The 23,529-nt window shown below is 35.9% G+C and overlaps 2 protein-coding genes across 3 annotated transcripts in view; both read left to right on the forward strand.

The window, feature by feature from the left end:
- Positions 1-16,239, forward strand: part of LOC128921297 (Ig-like and fibronectin type-III domain-containing protein 2) — a 28,134-nt gene extending 11,895 nt beyond the window's left edge. The window contains exons 2-11 of one of the 2 annotated variants that reach the window (XM_054228404.1): positions 1,198-1,292; positions 1,392-1,577; positions 1,637-1,768; positions 1,869-2,982; positions 3,052-3,265; positions 3,666-3,939; positions 4,090-4,323; positions 6,664-6,983; positions 14,694-14,838; positions 16,084-16,239. In XM_054228404.1, the coding sequence (XP_054084379.1) occupies positions 1,211-1,292; positions 1,392-1,577; positions 1,637-1,768; positions 1,869-2,982; positions 3,052-3,265; positions 3,666-3,939; positions 4,090-4,323; positions 6,664-6,983; positions 14,694-14,838; positions 16,084-16,223 (2,841 nt within the window). In that variant the 5' untranslated portion in view covers positions 1,198-1,210 and the 3' untranslated portion in view covers positions 16,224-16,239. The remainder of the gene's footprint in view (positions 1-1,197; positions 1,293-1,391; positions 1,578-1,636; positions 1,769-1,868; positions 2,983-3,051; positions 3,266-3,665; positions 3,940-4,089; positions 4,324-6,663; positions 6,984-14,693; positions 14,839-16,083) is intronic. The other variant, XM_054228405.1, reaches the window with a different exon arrangement.
- The window catches only part of LOC105220458 (Ig-like and fibronectin type-III domain-containing protein 2), an 804,343-nt gene that overhangs the window by 776,103 nt on the left and 4,711 nt on the right, over positions 1-23,529 (forward strand). Inside the window, 6 exon segments of the mRNA XM_054228403.1 lie at positions 16,657-16,849; positions 16,923-17,169; positions 17,261-17,939; positions 18,194-18,435; positions 18,558-18,796; positions 22,353-22,506. Of these exon segments, the coding sequence (XP_054084378.1) occupies positions 16,657-16,849; positions 16,923-17,169; positions 17,261-17,939; positions 18,194-18,435; positions 18,558-18,796; positions 22,353-22,506 (1,754 nt within the window).

A 23,529-nucleotide genomic window follows, 5' to 3' on the forward strand; every position in this document is an offset into this window, starting at 1 on the left:
TATTATTATATTTTTCATCTTTTCTAACATTTTATCCTCTATTGCATTGTGTGGGTAACTTCATGCTCATTAGGCTACTTAAGGGATTAGTTAGCTGCTGTAGCTGTGTTGAGTTATATATAGCTACTTAACGACAAATACTCATGCTGAGAGTAGATCCTTGGGAAGTAAAAACATTTTAGTACAATGTTAATATATTTGCCTTCGAAAAAAAATTATGAGAATATCGCCTCGAATCATGTATTTCTTTATGAAGGCAAAGATATCGTAATTTTAATTATCAAATAGTCAGCTGTCAGCTGTCAATTATAATTGGGTTTAATATGGATTTTTCTTTAAAAATTATACTCAATTTTGGAGACTTCATTGACGAATACTTATTCTTTTCTGCGCCCAAAAGGTTCTCCACTTCCTAAATGCAATGATTTCTCAAGCTAACCTCAAATTTCAGCTTGATATTTTGCGCCGCCTGGCACGTGTCAAGTGTTTGCCTTTTTGTTTAGCTTTTTTAAACCTTTCCATTTCCTTCAGTTTTTGTCCTTTCCGTATTTGTTGTGTTCGCTTTTATTTTTATGAGCCTGTTTACACTGTCACTATGACCACGAGCAGGCTGTTGGAATGCTCATAAAAAGTACTTCTAAAGCGTTTAGTAAAGTAAAAGTTTAGGATATTATTTCACCAAGCAAAGTATGAGGTTGGTTTTAGGATAACACACTTGTAACGAGCTTTTTCACATAATGGAATTTGTTTAAATTAAGTAATTATATAATTTGATGGTGTTAGTTTAGAGAGAATTTGAAGTTGAACTCGAGAACGTACTACTTGAAGTTCTTTAAATAATTCGAATCGGGTTTTATATATAAAACTATATATATCTACCTACTATCTGGGATTTCTTAGGAGTTCTCTTTGAACTTCGAAAAGTAGGAAAGAATCCCAGTGTTTTTCTAGGTTGGCCTCGAAGAATCTATCTGAGGATCAGGATATTTCTACCTAGAAGAAAAGGTCTCCGAGATCTTCGAAAAGTAGACAAGAATCCCAATCGATTTGTAAGTGGCTTCAAAGAAAGATTTTTTTGTTCAGATAAGTCCGAGTAGGCTCTTTTTAATATTGGAGTATACTATAGACTTTCCCTAAACATATATTAATTTTAACCTCGAAAGCCTTATATCTGATCCCTTCCATTCCATATTTCAGGAGACCGTTATTAATGGAAATAATGTTTAAGCTGCTGGTGGTACTAACAACATCAACATGCTTATTCTCGACTGTTAATTCCGGTGTACCAATTGGTGAGTACATGACTCCAGCAAACTCTTTAAATTGTAGAAATTTGATTAAGCAACTAAAATTATTTACTACACTACCATTCTAAATCCACCTCCGTACAGCAACTGGTGGTCCATCACTGATCTACGAAGGCAAAGACGCCTTGCTCACATGCGTTGTTTCAGAGAATCGCGCCAATCACACAGTGATATGGAAGAAATCCGACGAAATACTCACAGCCGGTATGGTGAGAGTGACGAGCGATACACGTATCAGTGTGTTGCATGACGAAAGTGAGTGGAAGAAAGGTATAAACACGGCAAAATGTTGGCTAACGTAGAAAGTATTACATTTATCTTACGTTTAGATCCCAAAGGCCTGGAGTCGGGCGGTGAGGTGCGGGTATTGCTCGTAAGACGTTTGACTACCGAAGATTCGGGTAGTTATATCTGTGAGCTGAATTCCGAGCCTGTGCTCAGGAGCATACATATACTCACAGGTAGGTGTTGGAAAGAGGAGAGCACCGGAGACTCAGAGAGACAGATACTATACATTTATAAACTGATTTATATTCTGTATTTCGCTCTTCAATTCCACAGTCAAGCAGATACCCAGCGGCAATAGCAACATCACGACCACAACAGAGTCGAGTGATGTCTATCTCGTGCCGCCGCCACTTGATGCCACCGACAATCGTTCGTTTTGGCGCGGGCCCACTGTCGCGCCACAAATCACACACGATTTCACCGAATGCTGCGAACGCGCTAACGTCACCTCCGAATGCATGGGTTTCTGTAATGTGCATAATATAATCGACGGCACGACGGGCATAGAGCCCGAAGCTTGCGAGAAGGACTTTCCGAATATTGTACGTTGCATGGCAGATGGACGGGATCATGTGCCATGCTGTGTGGATAAACAGATACCGGATTTGTGTCAGGATATGTGTCGCGGTGAGTACACACCTTTCACGGATCTGCTGAAGACGCGTGTGTCTTGTGTACATCACACACTCAGTGGTCTGCAGTGCATACTGCAGGGCGTGCAGAATATACCCAGCACACCGACAACTGTTACAGTTGATCATGTGTCAGAGACGCGTGTCACTGTGCATTGGTATGAACCGGAAAAGCTAGCGCATAAGGTGACCTACTACAGTGTGAACTTAACGGCACTGCACAGTTTCGATGAAGATGAAGTGTCCAATGCGTACTCATTGAAGAAACGTCCATTAGAGCAGACGATTATACGCACAGTGCCAGCTAATCAGACCATGCTGTCGCTGCAAGATCTCACGCCGCTCACAATGTACGCGATAGTGGTGACGGCGCATAATGAGTACGGTTCGAGTTTACCCAGCGAACGTTTGCGTGTGTTCACCCATACCAGTGAGGTATTCACACCGAGAAATGACGATGCCGAAGAGTCTGCATCGGTGGAGAGCATTATGCCAGCACTGCCGAATATACGTAGCTGTTGTGAGGCCAATGGCATGACGCATCGCAAGTGTCTCGATAAGATGTGTGATCCGCGGAAGACAGATCTTGCCACACTGCCGGACTTTATGGTCTGTGCACCTTGGTCCAATATCACTTTCACTTGTCTAGCGAATAAAATCGATCACACGCCCTGCTGTCGGGCGCGTGGTATACCGGCGGTCTGCTTCCCGCTCTGCTCGGGCAAAATATCTACCCTGGACTTTAGTCTGTTCAAGTGAGTGAGCGTCTGTGTTGTTGTAAGATTCTTCATAAGCAACATATTTTCTTCTTCAATGTGTTTTAGGTGCCTACGCTTCATGTCCGAGTACAGCAGCTGCCTCTTCCAGGGTTACGGTGTGCTCGCTGATCCACCTTCAATGATACGTACTGTGGCTAAGGCCGACAACTTCATAATTTTGGACTGGGATAAACCCAAACGCTTGGCCGACACAATCAGCACTTATCATGTGAAGTTTCGACGTTTGGGCGAAGGAGATGACTATCTGACAGTAGTGAAGGTGAGTCTCACTGTTATTGTCGGGTTTTAAAATTATAACTTGTCTAAGAATATATGTGGAGACCAGTGTCTGTTGAGCTCTTCAATTGTTGGTCGAGTCTTCTTCCAATTATTTTTCGTACGGGGTCCATCAAATCAAGCTCAAGGCTCAATAAATATTCTTATCATTTTACTGGCTAATGTCCGGGCTCCAAGTGCTTTTAACCCACTAGGTATAATTGGCTCACCGGTTTTATATTTTGAGAAAATGGCCATTAAAAGACCTTCGACCTCTCTTCTTGGTTTAGGTAACAGCCGAATTAAGCACTGGAAGACACTTATCCATACTTCGAAATACAAAGTTTAAATTCAGAGTTCTCTCTGCAAATTTTACAAATATTTCAACAACTTTTCCTTTCCAGAAAAACCCACCACTCATCTTGGAGGGACTCGAACCCGAAGTCTACTATGAATTCTATGTAGTCTCCGTCAATCAGTATGGCAAAAGTGAAGCATCACCACGTCTCATTACGCGCACACAACCCGCCGAGGCGGTGGATGAGCCCGAACCGGTTTACAATATGACAAAATGCTGTCAGGCATCCGGCTTGCTGCCACAATGTGCGCCACTCTGTTCGTACAACATCAAATTGTCGGATATTGAAAAGCTCGGACCGGCGTGTCGAGCGCAAATGTGTAAGTAAAAGAAGAATAAGACGCAAGGACGTAAAAGGAAATAACTTTGGCGTAGATAAATGTTCGACAGAAATTTAATTTCATATTTTTTGTTATTGTTTCTTTCACACTCTCTTACTTTTTCTCTTTGTTTCTCTCCTTTCTTTGCAGCTGTTATTGTGCGCTGCGCCGCCGGCGGACGTGATCACACACCCTGCTGTCAGCGTCGTGGTGTGCCCACCGCCTGCATGACCATCTGTCGTGGTGTCATGCCGCAAAACACAAATGGCGGCGGTGGTAGCAGTGGCGGCGCGTTGAGTGGCAGCAGCTATAGCGGCAACAATGCGACGACCTCCAGTGATTGTTTATCCTACGCGGGCAATATTTTGCAGTGTATCGAAGAAGGTGAGTGATATACAGAGTGCTTGTTTAGCTGTTGTATAGTTGGCTGGCTGATTGTCAGTGGCACTGGTCAGGAAGCAAGCTGGCTGGCAGGTTGGTTGGTTGTCTAGGTGCTCCTATTGATTACAGCTTGTTGACATTGTTGTTGACTTCATATATGTATATACTTTTATTATTATTGTTTAAGACACCCAACGCATTATTGTTGTTGTTTGTTTTTATTGCTTTGTCATTCATACTTTTTTATAAACACACATACTTGTTGCTTTTATTTGCGCACTCAAGCGTAAAGTAAAGTGTTGTTGCATGCTGCTCACACGCTTGCCACACTCCAACTGCGGCAATTTGTTGTTCTTGTTGCCTGCTGCACATTATTGTTTGTTTTTATTGTTATTATAAATATAGTAAAACAACATTTCATTGCATTAACCGGTATTATTGTTGTCAAGTAGCATTCAAACTCACACTGGCATTCAACACTGCAACAACCTTGCTTGCTGCCACAACCGAAGGTAGCAGTGATGCAAAATAACAACAATACAACACTCTTGTTTGTTACTACTTACAACAATATTTGCTTTGCGCTTGAGTCAGACAATGAGTGGCATCAACAGCCTTTGTGTTTGCCAATTAAGCAACAATTAAAGCCAATTTGATTGAGAAGCATGCAAGCACCCATATATACATACACTCATTGACTCAGCACGCACTCGCTTGTATGCACTAATTTGCGTTTAAATTCACTTAAGCTCTCAAAGACAGGCAAACATATGTTTTGCGTGTATACAAGTTGCTATTTATATTTACAAATATGTATGCATTTGTTTATATGTGCTAACCTGCATTCTAGTCAATATGTAATAGTCTAATGTGTTCACTTACACATACAAGAGCTCATTATAGTCGCCTGCGTCTGCCTTCAAGTATATACTCGTACAAATGTTTGTACTTGTTTGGGAAAGTGGAAATATTTGTGTTGGTTGGTGCTCAGGGCAACATATTTATTAGATTGCTTCTATATATACATATTTTATGTTCTTGTTGTAGTATCATAAAATAATTCTAAAATATTTTTTTTTTATTTGTTATAAATGCGATTCTGTCCCGATGGTATAGTTATTTATTTATTTTTTCTAACCTCACATATTATTAAACTCCATTAGTCCATTAGATTGAGTAAATATTGTACAACCTTCTAATTGATTATACCATTTGGAGTGATTTATGCCAGTTGTCTGTTCGATTCGTCACTTTTAACGTTCAACCATCTAACTTATGGGATATTAGCCGCCTCAGCTACTTTACCGCTTGCTTTATTTGAACTTAGTTCTCTCTATTTACTTGTCATTATACCACTTTTTGTGTTTTATGCCAGTGGTTTGTTCGATTCGACACTTTTCAAATTTGGAAAATCAAGTAAAGATAATTTCGTAACGCAGCCCGCAGAGAGGAGTAATAAGTACGATCAAGGACTCCAGCCATAAGCTTTATATTATTAACAGCGTTGCCACATATATTTTTCATATTTTTAATACAGTCAGTTTTTTGGTATTAACATGCAATATGTCGCTCTAATGTACAATATTATTCCCTCCCATAAATAACTAAGTACGCGGCCGATTATTCTCGATGCAATAAAAAAGGCAATGTAAGAACGAAAACTGAACGGTTTAGAATTACCTCAATGTTTCATGATCGGACCTGACAATTTGTCTTAAAATAATTGTCTTAAAAAATTGCTTAATATTAATCAAGGAATGACAAATCGTTTGCAAATTAGAAAATGTCTTCTGACTCTAGAAGTTTTATGGAGAACCTTGCCTCGATATTTACCCATAGAACATTTTTTCATAAATTGCACAGCTTGGTGATGAAACTTTCTGCAAGTATAGAACAACATTTTTTTTGTGAAAAATATTTTGCAATTATTTGGATTTTTTTTGGTCTTAGTTTACAACGATTCCTCTCTTTTAATATTTTTGTTTAGTTTTGTTTAGTTTTATATTGATTTTGAACCCTTATAATCAAATATTGACTTCAAATTTGGTATGAGGCAAAATTTAGGGTTGGTTGCCACCAGTAATTTGAAATGTTATTAAAAGTAAGGGATCTCCAATTTGTAGAGTCCCAGAGAAGTGTTCAACAGTAACTGATATTTTATTATTACTAGTCATTACATACAACAAGTCACCAGTCCAGCCAGCATTCTCAGTTATTTGATACTTGTTTTTAGCAAATTTATGACAACAATAAAAATGTCAACAAATTACCCACTAAAAATACCATTAAATTAATGTTTTCTCATCACACTTTTTTATTCTCTCCCTCTCATATTTGTCACAGGCACCGAGAGCATACCCGGTCCGGCTGAGGATGTGCACGCTACTTCGGTAACAAATACCACAATTAGCTTGACTTGGCGACAACCCGGCTACGAAGCAAGTGCACCTACTGCAGCAACAACAACAGAGATTGACAGTGAAGTGGATGACAGCAGCAAGAAAACTACAGCTGCGGGCAACGCAAACAATGACATTGCCACTGCTGGTGGCAGTGTTGCGTCGATATCATCCAACAGCGATGATGATGATATCGATTTTATCGTGCAATATGGCAAAGTCAATAATATGACGCTCTATGAGACTGTGGCGAAACTGGAAAATGTGAGTACCAAAAGCTAGACATACATATATACATTCACATGTAGTACATACGCATAGTATATGCCTTTTAAAATCTTCGTTGGTTTTCAATTCACTTTCGACTAGCAACTTCAATTGACTAAGTTCAGCCCACACTCTCACACATTCATAAATATTCACTCAGTTAATAGCATTGAGGCGCTTGCTCTTGAACTGTGGACTCTCGTATAACCATTTGCGGCAGCTGGTCTCGCACTAGATGTAAATTCGGTTGGTTTGTGTAAGACACAGTTATTAGCTTCTTTTTTTGCGTTTTTTGGTTCGTTTTTTTGTTTGTTTTTGGCATACCATGCAAATTACTCAGCTTAGCCGGCAGTAGAAGCTCTCTCTAATTCTAAAGTGTGTACATTTACATTGTAGCATTTTGGCTTCGACTATGGCTTTGGTTTTGTCCATGGAATTGGCTTTGGCTTCTCAAATAGATGGCTTCGATGGCTGCTAGTGACTGTTGCATGCCGCCGGTCGTGGTTGCTGCGCAGCTGTGCTGTCACATTTTGTAGCCATTTAATTTTGGTTATGTTTACTTTTCTTAATTGTGTTTGCTGCATTAAAAATCTGGGCTTTCCAATTGCCAGTGCTGGAATTGAAAAATTTTTGCATTTGAAAAAAGTTGCCTAATTAGGTTATTTGTATAGGCGGTAAAGAGTTGTGAGGGAGGGAAATAATTCCATTTACGTTTTTCTACTTTTTGTTCTAGCTATGAAATTTAGAAGAACAAAGGCTACTTATAACACATAAGCCACTCTTTGGTAACTTTCGATTTCTCCTTTGCCCGCTCTCGGTAATCGGAAATATAATTCCGAGAGACTGTCTAGAAGAAGCTCTAGATCCAAAACTCTGTCGGCAGGCCACAAGTTCCTCCTATCTATAATAGAGGCGATTGTGGGTTTCGAGAGCAGTATTAATGGCGAAGCCAAAATTATCATTTGTTAGTTCTAAACCGAATATAAATACCGGTCCGTTCTAGTGGGATCATACTTCTTACAAAAACGATCGGTAGAAAATTATTTCATTTAAGCGAGCTCCTTATTCGTATTGCCACTCAGAAGGGTATAGTGAAACGAATACCGTTGCATTTCCAAGACATGCTTCGAAATGAAAAAAATACTTGCTTGTTTGAAGGTTCGAATTATATATCTCCCTAAAAATTTTGCTATTTCCATCTGTTTTAGTTCCTATAGTCTCTCCACAAATGCTGATTGAGCATTATTGATTGATTAAACTGCATATACGTCTTTTTTCTTGTAAGGAATGAGCTGTACTTCATTAACTACAATACAATATAGTTTATCGATAGCCCAATAGGCTTCAATAAATGTTGTTATTATTGTCATGAATATCATTCTCTAGCTTTATTCTGAAATTTGCGGTTCAATTTTATCGTATTCAATGCCGTCAATGCCTATTTCTTTACTCTATCAATAAACTAGCAATAATATTAACATATAATGGAGATTTTGAACAGCTGCCGTCAGCGGGCTTTAACTAAAATGTTAACAGAATAAATATCCAACGACGAGGGTTGTGGGATAAGTCTATGATTTATTAAGTTAAACTTGACTAAGAACAGTAAATTAGAAGCAATTTTGAACAGGAAACTTCGATAATACACTGGGTGACAGATAAATTTGCATAACCCATCTTTACGAGTACGAGAACTTATAAATCTCTTCAAAAGCATGTTGTTCTAGAAGATTACTTTTTTTCTCCCAAACCGGTCTTTTGGGCTTCGATGTAGACTTACATCTATCCAGAAGCTAAAAATAATAATTGATGTCTGGTCCATTTTTGCAGACACTTCCATCCACTTCCATCCTTTTTCTGTGACTCACACCAGTGAAACCGCACGTTCTTAACTATTGGTGTATTGTGGGGTATCACTCCCTCATCGGCCTCTTCAAAATGTAAGTTCCCAAATAGTTTAGACTATGCTACGGAGTTGACAGTGCTGGTTTATATATCAAACCGGATTCGTTCTGGTAATATAGAACCGACTATCTGTGTTTTCAAAACTCATCTAAATTATTATTACCGTTTGTTATGCATATATTCCATAGTAATCATCAAAAAGGACACGTCTTTGGCTGTTTCTTTGTATACTTCTACTGTCCTCTGAATGATACAAGCGCAATCCATTCGAGGCGTACATCGTTTGCTTAGTCTATTTATGTTCAATTATTAATGATAGACATTCTATTAATTTTACATTTTTCCATTCTTTTTAGTAATTGATCTCTGTAAACACAAGATCTTTCAGACTGAGTCTTTGAAACCTTAGTCTCTTAAAGCCAAAATTACTTTTACTATAAATCAAGAACTGTATGAGCAATCAAACAATCATCGTAAGTGGAAGACAAACCGCGCGTAAAACCGCAACTCTTCTCTGCACGCTCCACAAAAAATATATGCTCGTAGATAAATACTGACTTATTGTAGTTGTTATTTTGGAACTTATTACTGCCTTTGTTTGTTGCTGTTATTATTACTGCTGCTGCTGTTATGTTTTAACTAACACTCCCCCCGCTATTGCTACAATATTTATATTATTTCCATAATAGTTTACTTATACATGTATTGGTTTCATTGGTTGGAACAAATACACACATTTCGCTCTTACCTTTGCTATTGAATACGGAAACGGCATTATCTGCTCAACTATGTGCGGGTGTTTTTGTATTTTACGCGCCATTCCACGCGCTTACGAGTATGCTGCGGAGAAGCGCTATTAATAGCTTTTCTATTGAGGTTGGTAATGATGGCGACGGCGGTGGTTCGCTATTGACACAAGTGTTGTTAAATTGCTTGTGTAGTGGTGTTGTTGTTGCTTGTATAAAGTGTCTTCAAATTATAAACGAGAACATTATATATTTCACATTTTGAACATTTTCAAGAGGTATGTTCAAAAACTAACAGGAATTCTAAGATTAAAAGACAATGTCCAGCCTCCGTATTCGCCAGACATGACTCCGTGTGACTTTTTCCTATTTTAAAAAATATAGAGAACCTTAAAGAGTAGTCGTTTTACTAGCATATGAGAAATCGCGGAAAGAGCTAAAGGCTCTCCAAAAATCGAGTTTGAGAAGTGTTTCGACATCGCTGGCATAAGTGCATAGTATCTAATGAGGACTGTATTGTAGGCGACAATATTGATGAAGTTTAAAAAAAAAAATCGTTATTTTTTAACACACCTCGTAGCCTCATATATACATATTAAAGCCATATGTCAGTAAGCTAAAACTCTTTGTTATTAACAGCGTAACGCATAACTCTTCCGCAGCTTTGTATTTATATATATCCCAGTCATTAGTAGAGCTTTCAGCTGTTAATTCATTGGTGCTTTGTCAATGAAAATACACGCTGGACTCTTTTTCACAATCACCATGCAGTGAAATGAGTTTACAAATTTTCGGCACAACACAATAAATTTGCGTTAAATCGTAAAGGTCTATAACGCGGACACAGGGATTTGTGTAAATATGTATTTATGTGTAAAAGGGACTATCAAAATAAAAAATTCGTGACAAAAACGACTATGAAAATAATTGGTGAGATTCATGTGATGGCGCTATTTATGTGCATATATTAAAAGAAAATGAACACGCTTAGTTGTGTATTAGGGTGGGTCAGTATTTTTTTTAAGGAAAAAATTTACACTATTTAGAGGAAAGAAAGAATAATTAGAAAAAATATGTATTTATTTATAAAAGTATTTATTCACAAAAAGCTCCTACTGTATTTGACCTTCTAAGCCTTCTACAATTATTGAAGTGAAATTTTTTGTTGAATTATGAAAAGAAAATTCAAAACGATTTCGGTTTCATAAGTTGCACTTTAAAATTAACAATAAATTCCTCTCAAAATTTTCCAAACCGAAAATGCTCCACTGTAATGTAAAAACTTAGCTAAATAACGTTGTTTACATGCCATTGATTGAAGTTGTTGTATATTTCCCCCATCACGCAGTGATATGTGCTATTTGTTTTGGAGATTTCTCCACAAACAACAGCTTAATCACATGTAGAAAACAACATGCAGAGGCAAATAAATATTTAGTACCAACCACCGTGGCGTATACATAACCTCCTCTGAAATAATTTGAGCCAAGTAAGACCTAACGAAACATACATCAAGAGGCACAAAAAAGCTAACTGAGTATAGTCAGAATATTATTTATGCATAAATATTGTTGATATAGTAGATTGTGTATGAATTTTTTGTTGTTTTTATTGCCTTGTTTTATATACGGATGTACCTTTACGCACTCCTCTCAGTCCATTCCCTAAATTTTCGAAACATGTAATCATTTTCCTTATTCCCGCTTACAATTCAGCCGCATGCTCTTGGAACAAACAAACATAGTAGTTTCGCACATACAAACAAAAATAAATTAATAATTTTAAAATTGTGGAAATAGTGACATTCATAACGACATTTAAATTGTGCTCGTGAAATATTTCTAAGTTGTATAAATTGTTGAAAATAGAGTTGGACAAAAGCAGGCGAATGTAAGTCGAGATCCTTTATATTTGGGTAACTAATCAGCCTTTAAATATATGTAGTTTTCTGCAATAAAAGACTTTCGCAAATGCAATTAAGTTCCCAATGCTTCTAACAGCCAATTTTATGCATTAACCGCTAATGATGCATGGAATTATGTATAAACGTACCGGTGTTGATGCCCCTGCTACTAACGGTACATACCTCAATGCTTATGCGAATACACAAAACAGGCGGACGAAACAGATATTATATATATATATATATATCTATGTACATATGTATTAAAATATGTATAAGTGCGTTCTTATGTTGCTCGATTGTAAATTGCATGCGCGCCTCTCAACAACTACTCGATGAATTTTTAATTTATTTATTTTAACGCACAAATATTTGCATTTCATATTTTCTGGTGTTTACATATATGCGTCTCTGTGTGTATTATTTACCTAAGTGCTTACTTGGATTTAGCATAATTTTACGGCACTTATGTGAATCAATGTGAAAACTAATAAGTAAAGATGCTGGGGATGTCAAGGTTAGAAGAATGTGAGAGGGAGAAAGAGAGAAGAGAGAGCTTATCGAAGACACTAAGAGTTTAATATATGGTTGTGATCTACAATTTATAAGACTTCTTCATTTGTCGGATAAAAGTCAATAATTTGCTTACCGCGGCCGCCCCCAAAACGTATTATATATCTTCCATTGAACACCTTTTTTAATCTAATATTAAATTTAGATGGCTTAGAACTTGTACGCAGATTTAGTTATAGAATAAAAGTTATTTAATACACATAAGCTTTGCTAGATCTTTTGTTGCTCAGATCCATTTACATATATTAACGAAACGGATTTTAATGAGTTAAATTTACTTGAGGAAGATAATCGTGTCCAATTTCGTTGTTTGATTCACCCAATCTCTCTCTCATTTGCTTGTCTCCATATTTTACTCTCGCTCTTTCTATCTGCTAAGCTCGCTCACTCTCTCTCCCTCTCTTTCTCTGTCATTCCACGTTAACTGTCGAAATCGATTTTAAAGAGCCAAAAATACAACGTGAACATCAAACATTAGTGATTTTCAACTGTTGATATTTGGTTATATTCGGATTCGGATATTTCTTCTACCTTCGCTGATCAGAATACTTTTTCAGAATGTTTATGTTGAACAGAAATGAATGTCGGAGATTGTGAGTTCTACCATAAAGCGGGTGTTGACATAAAAAGGATAAACAAATGGACCTTGATAAGTTACATGAATTATTGGAATTTAGGTATCAAACTAAAGAGGTTCAAAAAGACTAAAACCCGAAGTTCTGAAAAAGGGTTGCCACTTCTTTAAGAAAATCTCAATTCAACTAAAATTAACTAAAGTTTTCTGTCATATATATTTGCAGGATTGCCATATCTTTAAAAATTTTATTAATAAATATTATTAAATGGTCAACCAAGCTGGTTTAAAAATTGTCTGTCGCAGATATTTTATCACAAAGTTGCCAGCTTTTTCATTTCAATTCTAATAAATTCAATAATAAATGAATTTATATCAAAAGAAAGTCTATTGAGAAACATTCAATATTCAAATAAATAATTTCAGTAGTTTTCTTTATATCTTCATATCGATATAAGTTGTTAAATAAATTTATCAACTACAATAAATGTAGGGTACCCAACTAACTGTTCGGGTCTTAATCGGCTAACCGCCGACTAATATCTACTTTTAGTACTCATTAAACGCTTGCTAACGCTATCAACCATCAGCTAAACGATGAAACATCACATACATTAACTGCATACTAACAACAAACTATACATAGCGCTGTTTAAGGCGTTTACATTAAAGCATGTGTCATCACAAAGCGCGACGCCCATTGAATTGGGCACAGTTGTGCATTGCCATTGACTTAGATACGAATTTGCGGAACGTTATGGCATGCTGCTGTAGCCGAATGCGCATGCGCGGCACATTAAAAGCAAACTAGCGCATACACACATGCAAGAACACATTAAATGTGCGCTTTGTGTGCATTTAAGTGCCGCAACTTGGCAAAATTATTATTTTTATTGCTTTCGACGCTTATTTGGTGCACGCTGCACTGCACGAACTCGTTTATTTGTGCCATATGTTGTCGCGCTGCTGCTGCTGCCATTAAGCGTGAAAATATTAACACACAACAGCAACAAAAAAAAAAACAACATGAAGAAACGGTTGTGTGACTGAGGCAGTCACAATAACTAGTTGTTGAAATGTGCAACCTTGCCAGAGAGTCAATTTGCCCCCGCCGCTTGTTGCTACCGCAGCTAATGTCTGTCAACCGTTCAGTGTTAAGTGTTGTTGTTTTGTAGGTATTTGTTCGCGTATTTCTTGAGTAAATACAAAGCAATAAAAATAATTATGTAACTCTCTTCATATAGACATGGATTTGTGCTATGGTATACTATTATTATATTTTTAGATTAGATTCGATTTTGTGCGCTCTTCTCTCCCAAGAGATGTGGTGTTGTTGGTTATAGAAGGAAGGGAAGGTCTTACTTCAAAAAGGCCGTCGACTCACCCTTTACACTGTTTTTGTTTTGTATCTAATAGTAGAACACACACGCTGCGTACCAATTCCGACAATTTGCCATTCTTCAGACAATTAAATGCTTCAAAATAATTGTTTCCACCGCTAATCCATGGCATTGCTGCCAAATACCGAAGACTAAAAATCGCTCACGCTGAAACTCCAAATGAAACAACAAAAACACATTTTTCGCGCTCTTTAGTCAAAAATTGAAAACCAACCATAAACTGGTATTCGTGCTATTGCGGCAACACCAAATTTCACACACACGCATATATACATACAAACATACCTAAACACACTGAGAAAACAATACAATTTTTAAAATTTCAATTCCAATTTCAAATTTTCAATTGCATGCATTAATCGATTGATGTCGAACTGATTGGCTGTGGCCGCTACTGTTGCTTCGCTACTAATGGAAAATATGGCGCTGCTGACCGCCAACTATGGAACCATGGAACCGCCGACCAAAAACCGCCCATCCACCGAAATATACCAACAATGCGACGCACCAAACGCCCAACTACAAATACAATGCCTAACTATCTAACCCATACTTGTACGCTTGGTTGTTCTGCGCTCTCTCCCAATTTGGATTTGCTGCATACAGGAATTGACCACAAACGAGACCAGCATTGCGCTGACGAATTTGGAGCCGCACGCATTGTATCGCATCATGGTGGTGACGCGCGGACGCTATGGTACAGCGCTTCCATCTTCAATGTTGCTGATCAATACCACCGAGGATGAGAATGGTGAGTGTGGTTTAAATAGCATGCATATATGTAGATATTTATATGTTTATAGAAACTTAAATGAAAATATTGCTAAAAACTATGCATATTCACACATTTTGGTACATGCCCTGTAGGAATAATTAAACCAGATTTTATAACTAGTGCGAATTTCAAGAGTTTAAGACCAAAACCATTATTACTTATATTTTGTATTAGACTTTATTTGTAATTCACGATACTAGTCTAAATTTATAAGAAAATTATTATTTTTCTTGAAAATGTTGCTCTTAGTTAATAAGAATATAGGAAAATCACCCTCAATTGAATTATAGATCTTCTAATCCAATTAACCGCAGATTCACTTGGACTATCACCAATAGATTTAAAACTCTCATATTATATCTTCATCCCTACTATCGACAACTTCCACAATAAATTTCATTTCCTGAGATATTATTAATAGAAGGCCCTTTTCATCGTATCGTAAAAGCGCTCAAAAGATTTGATATCTACTTTATATACAGAAGATATATATTAATATCAAAATAGTTCAACAAAAGAGAGAGAGATGGGGAGGAGTCATAAAAATAAAGATACTGAGGGAGCAAAAAAGAGAAAAAGTGAAGTAGTCGAAACGATTGAGTATAACTGCCTATAATAGATCAAAGAGCTTAATCCTATAATGGAAAGATTTTCGGATTATTTATTATTCATATGATTTTCCGAGATTTTTTTGCATAATTAACACACTCGATCATATTTTTCTACCCATATATCTGTGCCTATACACAATTTTCTGCCTTAAAATGTAAATGTAAATCAATTGAAAAACTCTTCGATGCTGCAAAATCGGTTTACTGTATGAATTTATTTTCTAAAACATCAAACTGAGTTTAAATCTTTAGGGTAATAGAAAAATAGTCATAAACTAGTCACTTACGAACTACTCCACTACAACTAGGCCTTTTGGGACTACTTCTGTTGAAAAAAATTAATAACTTTTTTACGCAAAAATTTCCTACAAGGTTATCTATTTTCATACACACACGTACATATTTATGCAGACACACTTTAACCAATATGCGCGAGTATTAGCCGACCAAATGCGGTTTGGAATATGACATTGGTTGGCTCATTGTGCTCGTTTTTTCGCATATATATTTTTGGAAATCGCTAATCTCAGATTCGCTAGCTTTGCTATTTTCAACTATATATGGTCTCGCTGACTGACAAAATACATATATTTTCTCATTTCATTTATAGCCACGATCAAGAATGATACCTATGGTGCACCATCGCCGCCGCATTCGCTGTCGATTACATCACACAGCGCGACTTGGATGCAATTGACTTGGCAACCACCAGAATATTCGCATCCGCATGAGAAGATTACATACAGATGAGTGGAAATGAATGGGTGAATGACAGGATGAAAGTATAAAAATGAGAGGGGATTTAATGGGAAGCAATCCGTGCGTCGCAAAATATTATTATGGAATAGAAAACCAAGGGGACAGGTTAATAATTAATTATGTTAATGGATTAAGTGATGGAAAACTGATTTTGGATTAAAAATAATATTCAAATAGTTCTCATAATATATTTAATAGCTCAAACTACCCGAATAAGCTTTTGCGTTATCCGCAGAATGTTTTTTTTTATGTTTTTCCATCTGTTTGAAATCTTTTTTAAACGGATCCTAATGAAAGCACCCATGATATTTGAGTCCAGTGTTAGAACACTTACATTAAACAGTTCTCTTCGAGTTTAGGACTCGACCTGGTCACACATAAATACTATTATATCATGATTTTTCCTTTCCTCCTACTGCCTTAGAGTCTACCACAAACCCATGAAATCGGAGAGATTCAACAAAATCGAAACTAAAGTGGCATGGCTTCGCATGAGCAATCTGAAACCCAGCTCACAACACATACTTTACGTCGAAGCAATTGGTGAGCATGCGACATCTCTTCCCTCCGAGACGCTAGTGGCATGGACTGATCCAGCGTTGCCGGCATTTGTTGATGTAAGTGAGGAATCTTCATAGCGCCAAAGGCTGTCCATAAATCAACCTATAAAATAATTTATGTAATCCACAGCCGCCCACAGTACATCCCGCAGACAATATACCCGAAGGCGGATCGATGACTATACTCTGCTTAGCTTTGGGTAATCCGGCACCTACCATTTCACTCTACGTCGGTGGACATTTGGTGCGTCAGGACACGTCAAGGCACATGGTTACAGTTATACACAATGTCACCGCTGACATGGAACATATTTCCTGCTATGCAGACAATGGTTATGGTGTGCCCATGCAGGCCACAAGAAGAGTCAATATTTGCTGTGAGTATCAAGAGGCTTGAGAGGAAGTTCATGAGGTCGTTCCAGGAATAACACTAATATCTACACTGTTCAATTCTTTCTTCTTTTACAGATGCACCAAAAATTGCCGCCGCCGGCATCACCGTCGCCTCTCTTGGCGATGAGGTCGAGCTGCGTTGCACAGTCGATGCGAAACCGACACCAAAGACCATTTTCTGGCGTGATCATGATGGCCGCGTGCCAGTTATACAGGGTGGTCACTTTGATATCTCCACCAAGATGAATGAATCGCATACAAATCTCTTCACAATGTCGCTGCGCATTAATAAAATGTTGGCGACGGATGTGGGTGATTACTTCTGTCATGCGGAAAATGCGTTCGGTTCTGCGACGTCGGCGGTTTCGGTGCGTATACGCACGACACCCGCGCTGGGCCGCAATGTCTCCGAGTGTTGTCGTCAAATGAATGTATCGATGGCCTGCCGTGCCGCTTGCAGTTATTACGTCGACATCGAAGCGATCGCCGATAAGCCCGAGTGTATTGTGGACTTTGATAAGCTGATGAAATGTGCGGCGGATGGTTCGGACCATCGTAGCTGTTGTGCGGATGCGAATGTGCCGAGAAAGTGTTTGAATTGGTGTCGCGGTGATGCGGTGCGTTCGAAGGAGATCTGCAGTTTGCAGTATTCACGTACAATTGTGGGTTGCTTTGAGATGAATAGGGATAAACTGCCGGGACCACCGGAGAATATTGCTGTCAGCGTTGTTTCGGACAATGAAGTGATGATTAGGTGAGTAATTTGAAGGTTGGAGAATTGAGTAGAAGGGGAAAAAGGTCGAAAAAGTTGCAATAGAGGGTTTGGAGATGATATTCTATTACCAGCAAATTCCAAATAATTTTTAAACGGTCCTATAAATTCGGTTTCGAGTTCCGGACCCACTCCGGTTCCCGACAGTTGTGGGGACCGTCACCTTTGAACCTAGATCGGCTTAATCGAAAATGATTTCAATAATATTTTCCACCATTCCTTCTTAAATTTCTCAGATGGGATCCGCCACAAAAGAACCCCAACGTTGTCGAAGGTTATCGGATATTTTACCACGAAGCAGCCATACTCGCAAGCGACTCGAGTGAATCCAGTGGTGATGGCATGACCTACAATGCAACAACCCTGCAAAATAACACCGAAATCAGACGCATTGATGTGAAGGACACCACGGTGAATATAAATGGGCTGAAGAAGGATGTGCTCTATGAGCTCGTGGTGAAAGCTGGCAATTCATTTGGTGAGTTTGCTAACCATTATTAAATAAAATAAATGAAATATTATAGAACTTGCATATATAAACTGTATCATACAAAAGCAACAACAATTTTAATAAAAGCCCACATTAATTTTGACTTTCAGGCGCCAGCATACTCACCGACCCCATTAAATTCACGCTCGGCGATCATCATGTCACCTCAGCGACAACATATTCGAATGCTGTCGGCACGGTCAGTGGCATTGTGGCCAGCATTTTGGCTGTGCTATTAGCTGCTGCGGCCATTGTGTTTTATCGCCGTCATCGTGCACGTAACGGTAAGGCTGTTAATGGTGTGGCATTTGAGAATCCAACATATACACGCGGACTGGAGCAAGTTCAGGTGAGTGCGGGTGGCGGTGGTGTGTTCTGAAGTTTAATTTATACTATATGTTTGTAGTTGTGTGTTAGTTATATTGGAGGGTCGTAAGTATCTGTGTGTGTTGGTATTGAAATTGGATAATTGTTTGAGGTTATTTTGGGTAATAATGGATAGATAATGGCATATAAGCAAGTTAATGGTAGGGAAAAGCAAATGTGTTTTGAATTAAATTTGGAATTTTGAACAAAATAAAATATGAAAAAAAGCAGTGATTTTCGGAAAATTCGAAAGTGAAAATTATAACTTAAAATAAAGAATAAAAATTTGATAACTGAAAAGTCACAATGTCATTCAATGTCTGCTTATTATCTGGTTTTGGTCGGGATAAAGGTTTCTTCAAATTTTGCACAAAAAAAAGTACAATGTTATTAGATCAGCTATTCGATTTAAATTAATCTTGTACAATATTTGGGAATAATTCAACCACTCTCTTGGATATCCAATTGGCTCCCCTTCTCTTCCTAATATACATCTTGAAAGATGAAAGATGATCATCTTGATGCTGAAAGATGAAAAATCGGTCAATAAATACAATATTTGTTTATTATTTGACACTAGCGACACCTTGCGGGTTTTTAATGAAATCAATATGAAATCCTCTGTAATGTAGTAATATATCCAAATTGTGATTTGAGATTCTGTTTGGAGTATATAATGCAATTCAGAAATCATGAAAATTTAGTCAGAGTTGCATAACTGCATAATTTGTCATCGATGGGTCTAGATTCAGTAACTGACAAATTCAACCACTTAATAGCTTTCAAAAATATCTACGCCCAAATATACCAGTTGAGTTATTCCCTCTACTTTGTTGTTTTTTCTTTAATGCCATTAAATTTTAATTAAAAATTAAATTTCCCCTTTCTTCTTTCTTTTCCTGTATATATATTTTTAAATATACTTTATCCACATTCATCCCAATTTTTTCTTGCAACAAATACACGCAATGAATATTTATTTGCATATCCCCAAAATAAATTCCACACTTTTCACTTTCACTTTGCTTGTATGCAACCGATACGGAGTAAAAGCAAAAACAAATGGCTGACGAAGCGTGAAAGGCAGAGAAGAGAGAGGAAGAGCGGAGATGTGAAAAAATGCAGCAAATCCGCATGTGGATTTGTGTATATAAACATATCTATGTATGTATGCATTTAAATACACATATGATGATTTGATTTCCATTAGGGGTGTTCAGTGTTTACCAGAATAGTATTAGGATGGTTTAAAATATTTCATATATTAATTTAAAAAAATTGTGTTAATATTATTAAAAAAAAAACTATATAATAAATAAATAGAGTTTGATTCATAAAAACAAATAAATAAGACTAAAGAGAAGAAAATATATTTAATTTTACTAACGTAAAATTTAAAAATATGACAAAGTTGAGCTTGAATGTGTTTAAAATGTATTCTCATATATAGTATAGTTATTAACTAAAAAATCTCTGTTTTGGAAAAAAATTGATAAATATCGAAAAACAATTTTTGATTATCGCCACATATAAATTTTAATTATTTAAATAATAATGCAAAAAAAGTAAAATGAAATGTAATAAAAATAAATAAATTAAAAAAAACCAACTTTACGACAACTTGTGAGTACACTAAATAAGTACCCTGTTAAAAATCAAGTAAACATTCAAAATAATGAGGGTCCAAAATTATTATAATTCATTAATAATAATATTTTTTTCTTATAATGAAGTTATAGAAAATATGATTTTAAATTAAGCGTATATATTTTGTATAAAAATTACATAAAATATTATTTATAAACTTTTTACTGTTTAAATATAATAAGTATATAGTCATTTGGCTTATGAGAAATCTAAATGATCGCGTATAATTTCTCGGAAGCTGCGGTACCAAATGTGCTATATGTCAAATATAGAAATAGCATAAATTGAATTAAACATTTTGTAAAAGATGTATATATAATAATTTTTTAGCATCCAAAACCTTTTGCCTCGAAATTGTCAGGATTAAAAAAATTCTAAATTGAAAAGATTTTTTAATGATTGGCAAACAGTTTCATTTCAAAATTTATGATCTCCTTAACTTGCATGTATGCCACTATCCTCAAACTTGTATGGGTATGTGCGAATGTTTAACCGAGTTATTTTTCTCATTTTTGCAATTTTTAATCCACTTTGCATATTTTTTATTTACATATACTATATAGATGTATGTATTTATGTATTTGTATAAATACCTCAATTGAAACTAATTTTAATAAATTTATTTCTGTTCTCTTTCTTTTGCCTCCCGTTTATCTTACTTTCGTGTTCCGTGTATTTGTTTGCGTGGCTGGGCCAATGAAATGACACAATGTCTTCCCGCATTCCTTTTGTTACAATTTGTTGTTTGCTGCTATTTGTACAACAACTACCATCACCACTAAATCTACTAACGCTGAGGCTGCGCTGCTGTGTCTTGTGAATGTTACAAAAACGAACGACGCGTAATAAAAAAAATCATCGATGAAAATGAAATGGCGACACGAATAAAATCATAAAATCTACAACAAATGGTCTTGGGCAAATAATATTAACTTGGCAACTATGCGCGGATATGAATATTGAAAATGAAAATAAAATAAAATAAAATAAAATAAAATAAAATAAAATAAAATAAAATAAAATAAAATAAAATAAAATAAAATAAAATAAAATAAAATAAAATAAAATAAAATAAAATAAAATAAAATAAAATAAAATAAAATAAAATAAAATAAAATAAAATAAAATAAAATAAAATAAAATAAAATAAAATAAAATAAAATAAAATAAAATAAAATAAAATAAAATAAAATAAAATAAAATAAAATAAAATAAAATAAAATAAAATAAAATAAAATAAAATAAAATAAAATAAAATAAAATAAAATAAAATAAAATAAAATAAAATAAAACAAAATAAAATATCAAAACATAAAAAATATATTCGTGTGCTGGAAATAATGACATTTTTTTTCAATCAACATTTCCCATAATTGAAAATCACCAACGTGTTATGAACAACAACAATTTTTTCATCGAACACAATTGCAACATTGGCACGCAAAAATTAAACAATGATTTTTCTATCGACAATAATATTAAAAAAAAAAATGATTTTTTTTCACAATGCACAATGCGATAATATTTTTTCATTTATTCCTTTCGCTCACGCTATTATTACTCTTCCATATACTTCCATGCGATTTTTTTACGCCTGCCAACGCTATTGACATACACCGACCGCAACTGTTCTGCGCCATTGTACTGCTTTACATTCAATACGCTTACTTTTTTAATATTTGCTTTCATAATCCACATGCTGCGCTCACCTCCAACTTGCCGTTGGCTCTTACGCGCTTCGGCGATGGTGATGATGATGCTGTGTGCACACAACATGGCAACAAAAACAAATATTTTTTTTTTATTTTTTTATGCATTTATCGCATTTTTTACCGTTTCGCAATACAAAAAAAAAAAAAATAAATCACACACATACACATATCCGCCCACAGCTGCCCACAGTGACATCGGCCATCACGCATGCCGGCAGCACCGCCCAGTCGGCGCAACGTGATGGCATCGTCAACGATGCGAATGCGGACGCGCACACACAATGCAACGAAGTAAATCCGACAATTTATGAAGAGCTCAAACTTGGCCAAGAAGGTGCTGGATTCAAGAAACTTGTGCCATAAATGCAAAAAAAAAAACTCAAACGCAAACACAAACAAACACTCACACAGAAGCACACATATACAACAAGAAAATAAAAGAGAGAAAAATGAAAACAAAATAACAGAAAACTCCCTTTAGCTAACGGTGGACGCAACAGTTAGCTAAGAAGAGCAAAAATATAACAGAGAAACGCACAAAAAATATATATACAAAAACACACGCACACCTATACAACAAAAAAACTTATTGCTAGCAGATGTTGTTGCTATTTGTATTTGTTGGACGATAGCATACTTAGGCGTATACGTAACTTTTTGAAAATGTATGCTAGGCAAGCGCGTGAAGTGAAAAATACAAAAAAAAAATAAAAATAAAAATTTATAAAAACAAAAACAGTGAATAAGCATTAAATGCTACAATAAATTGTGAGTTACAAAGTAATTTAAACTTAAAGTATAAAAAAATTCCAAAAATAAAAACAATAAAAAAATATTAAAAAGAAATTTAACTTAGCTTAAAAAAAGAAAAAATCACAAATAATATATAAAATTAAATAAAAAGTGGAATATAAAATATTCACACTCATAATTTAAGTCGCGTGAAATAAAGTTGATTTGAGACCTTAGTTTAAGTAGCAAGTGTATGGTTTGTTGTTGTACGTTAAACGTTAGTAGCTCACGCCCATAAGCACACCGATCACGAATTGCGACAGACATTTTTTCAGCGCTCGCGTGTAAGCTTATTAGCAGCTGCTCTTACATACGTACGCACGTACTATGTATAAAATGATGTAAAATGCAAATTGTAATATTAATTAATATTTGTTTATGTGTATAACCACGCTTTATTGTATTACTATATCAATTATTATTATGTATTGTAAATTTTTAGCTACTAAATTTAAATTAAAAACTAAACCAAAAAAAGATGAAAAAGAAAAACATAAAAATTCCTGTAGTTTGCTTCCTTCATGATTTATAATCAGATTCTTAAGGTTATATAAATTGTAAAATG

The sequence above is a fragment of the Zeugodacus cucurbitae genome, chromosome 4, assembly GCF_028554725.1.
Source record: "Zeugodacus cucurbitae isolate PBARC_wt_2022May chromosome 4, idZeuCucr1.2, whole genome shotgun sequence".
Taxonomy (NCBI): domain Eukaryota; kingdom Metazoa; phylum Arthropoda; class Insecta; order Diptera; family Tephritidae; genus Zeugodacus; species Zeugodacus cucurbitae.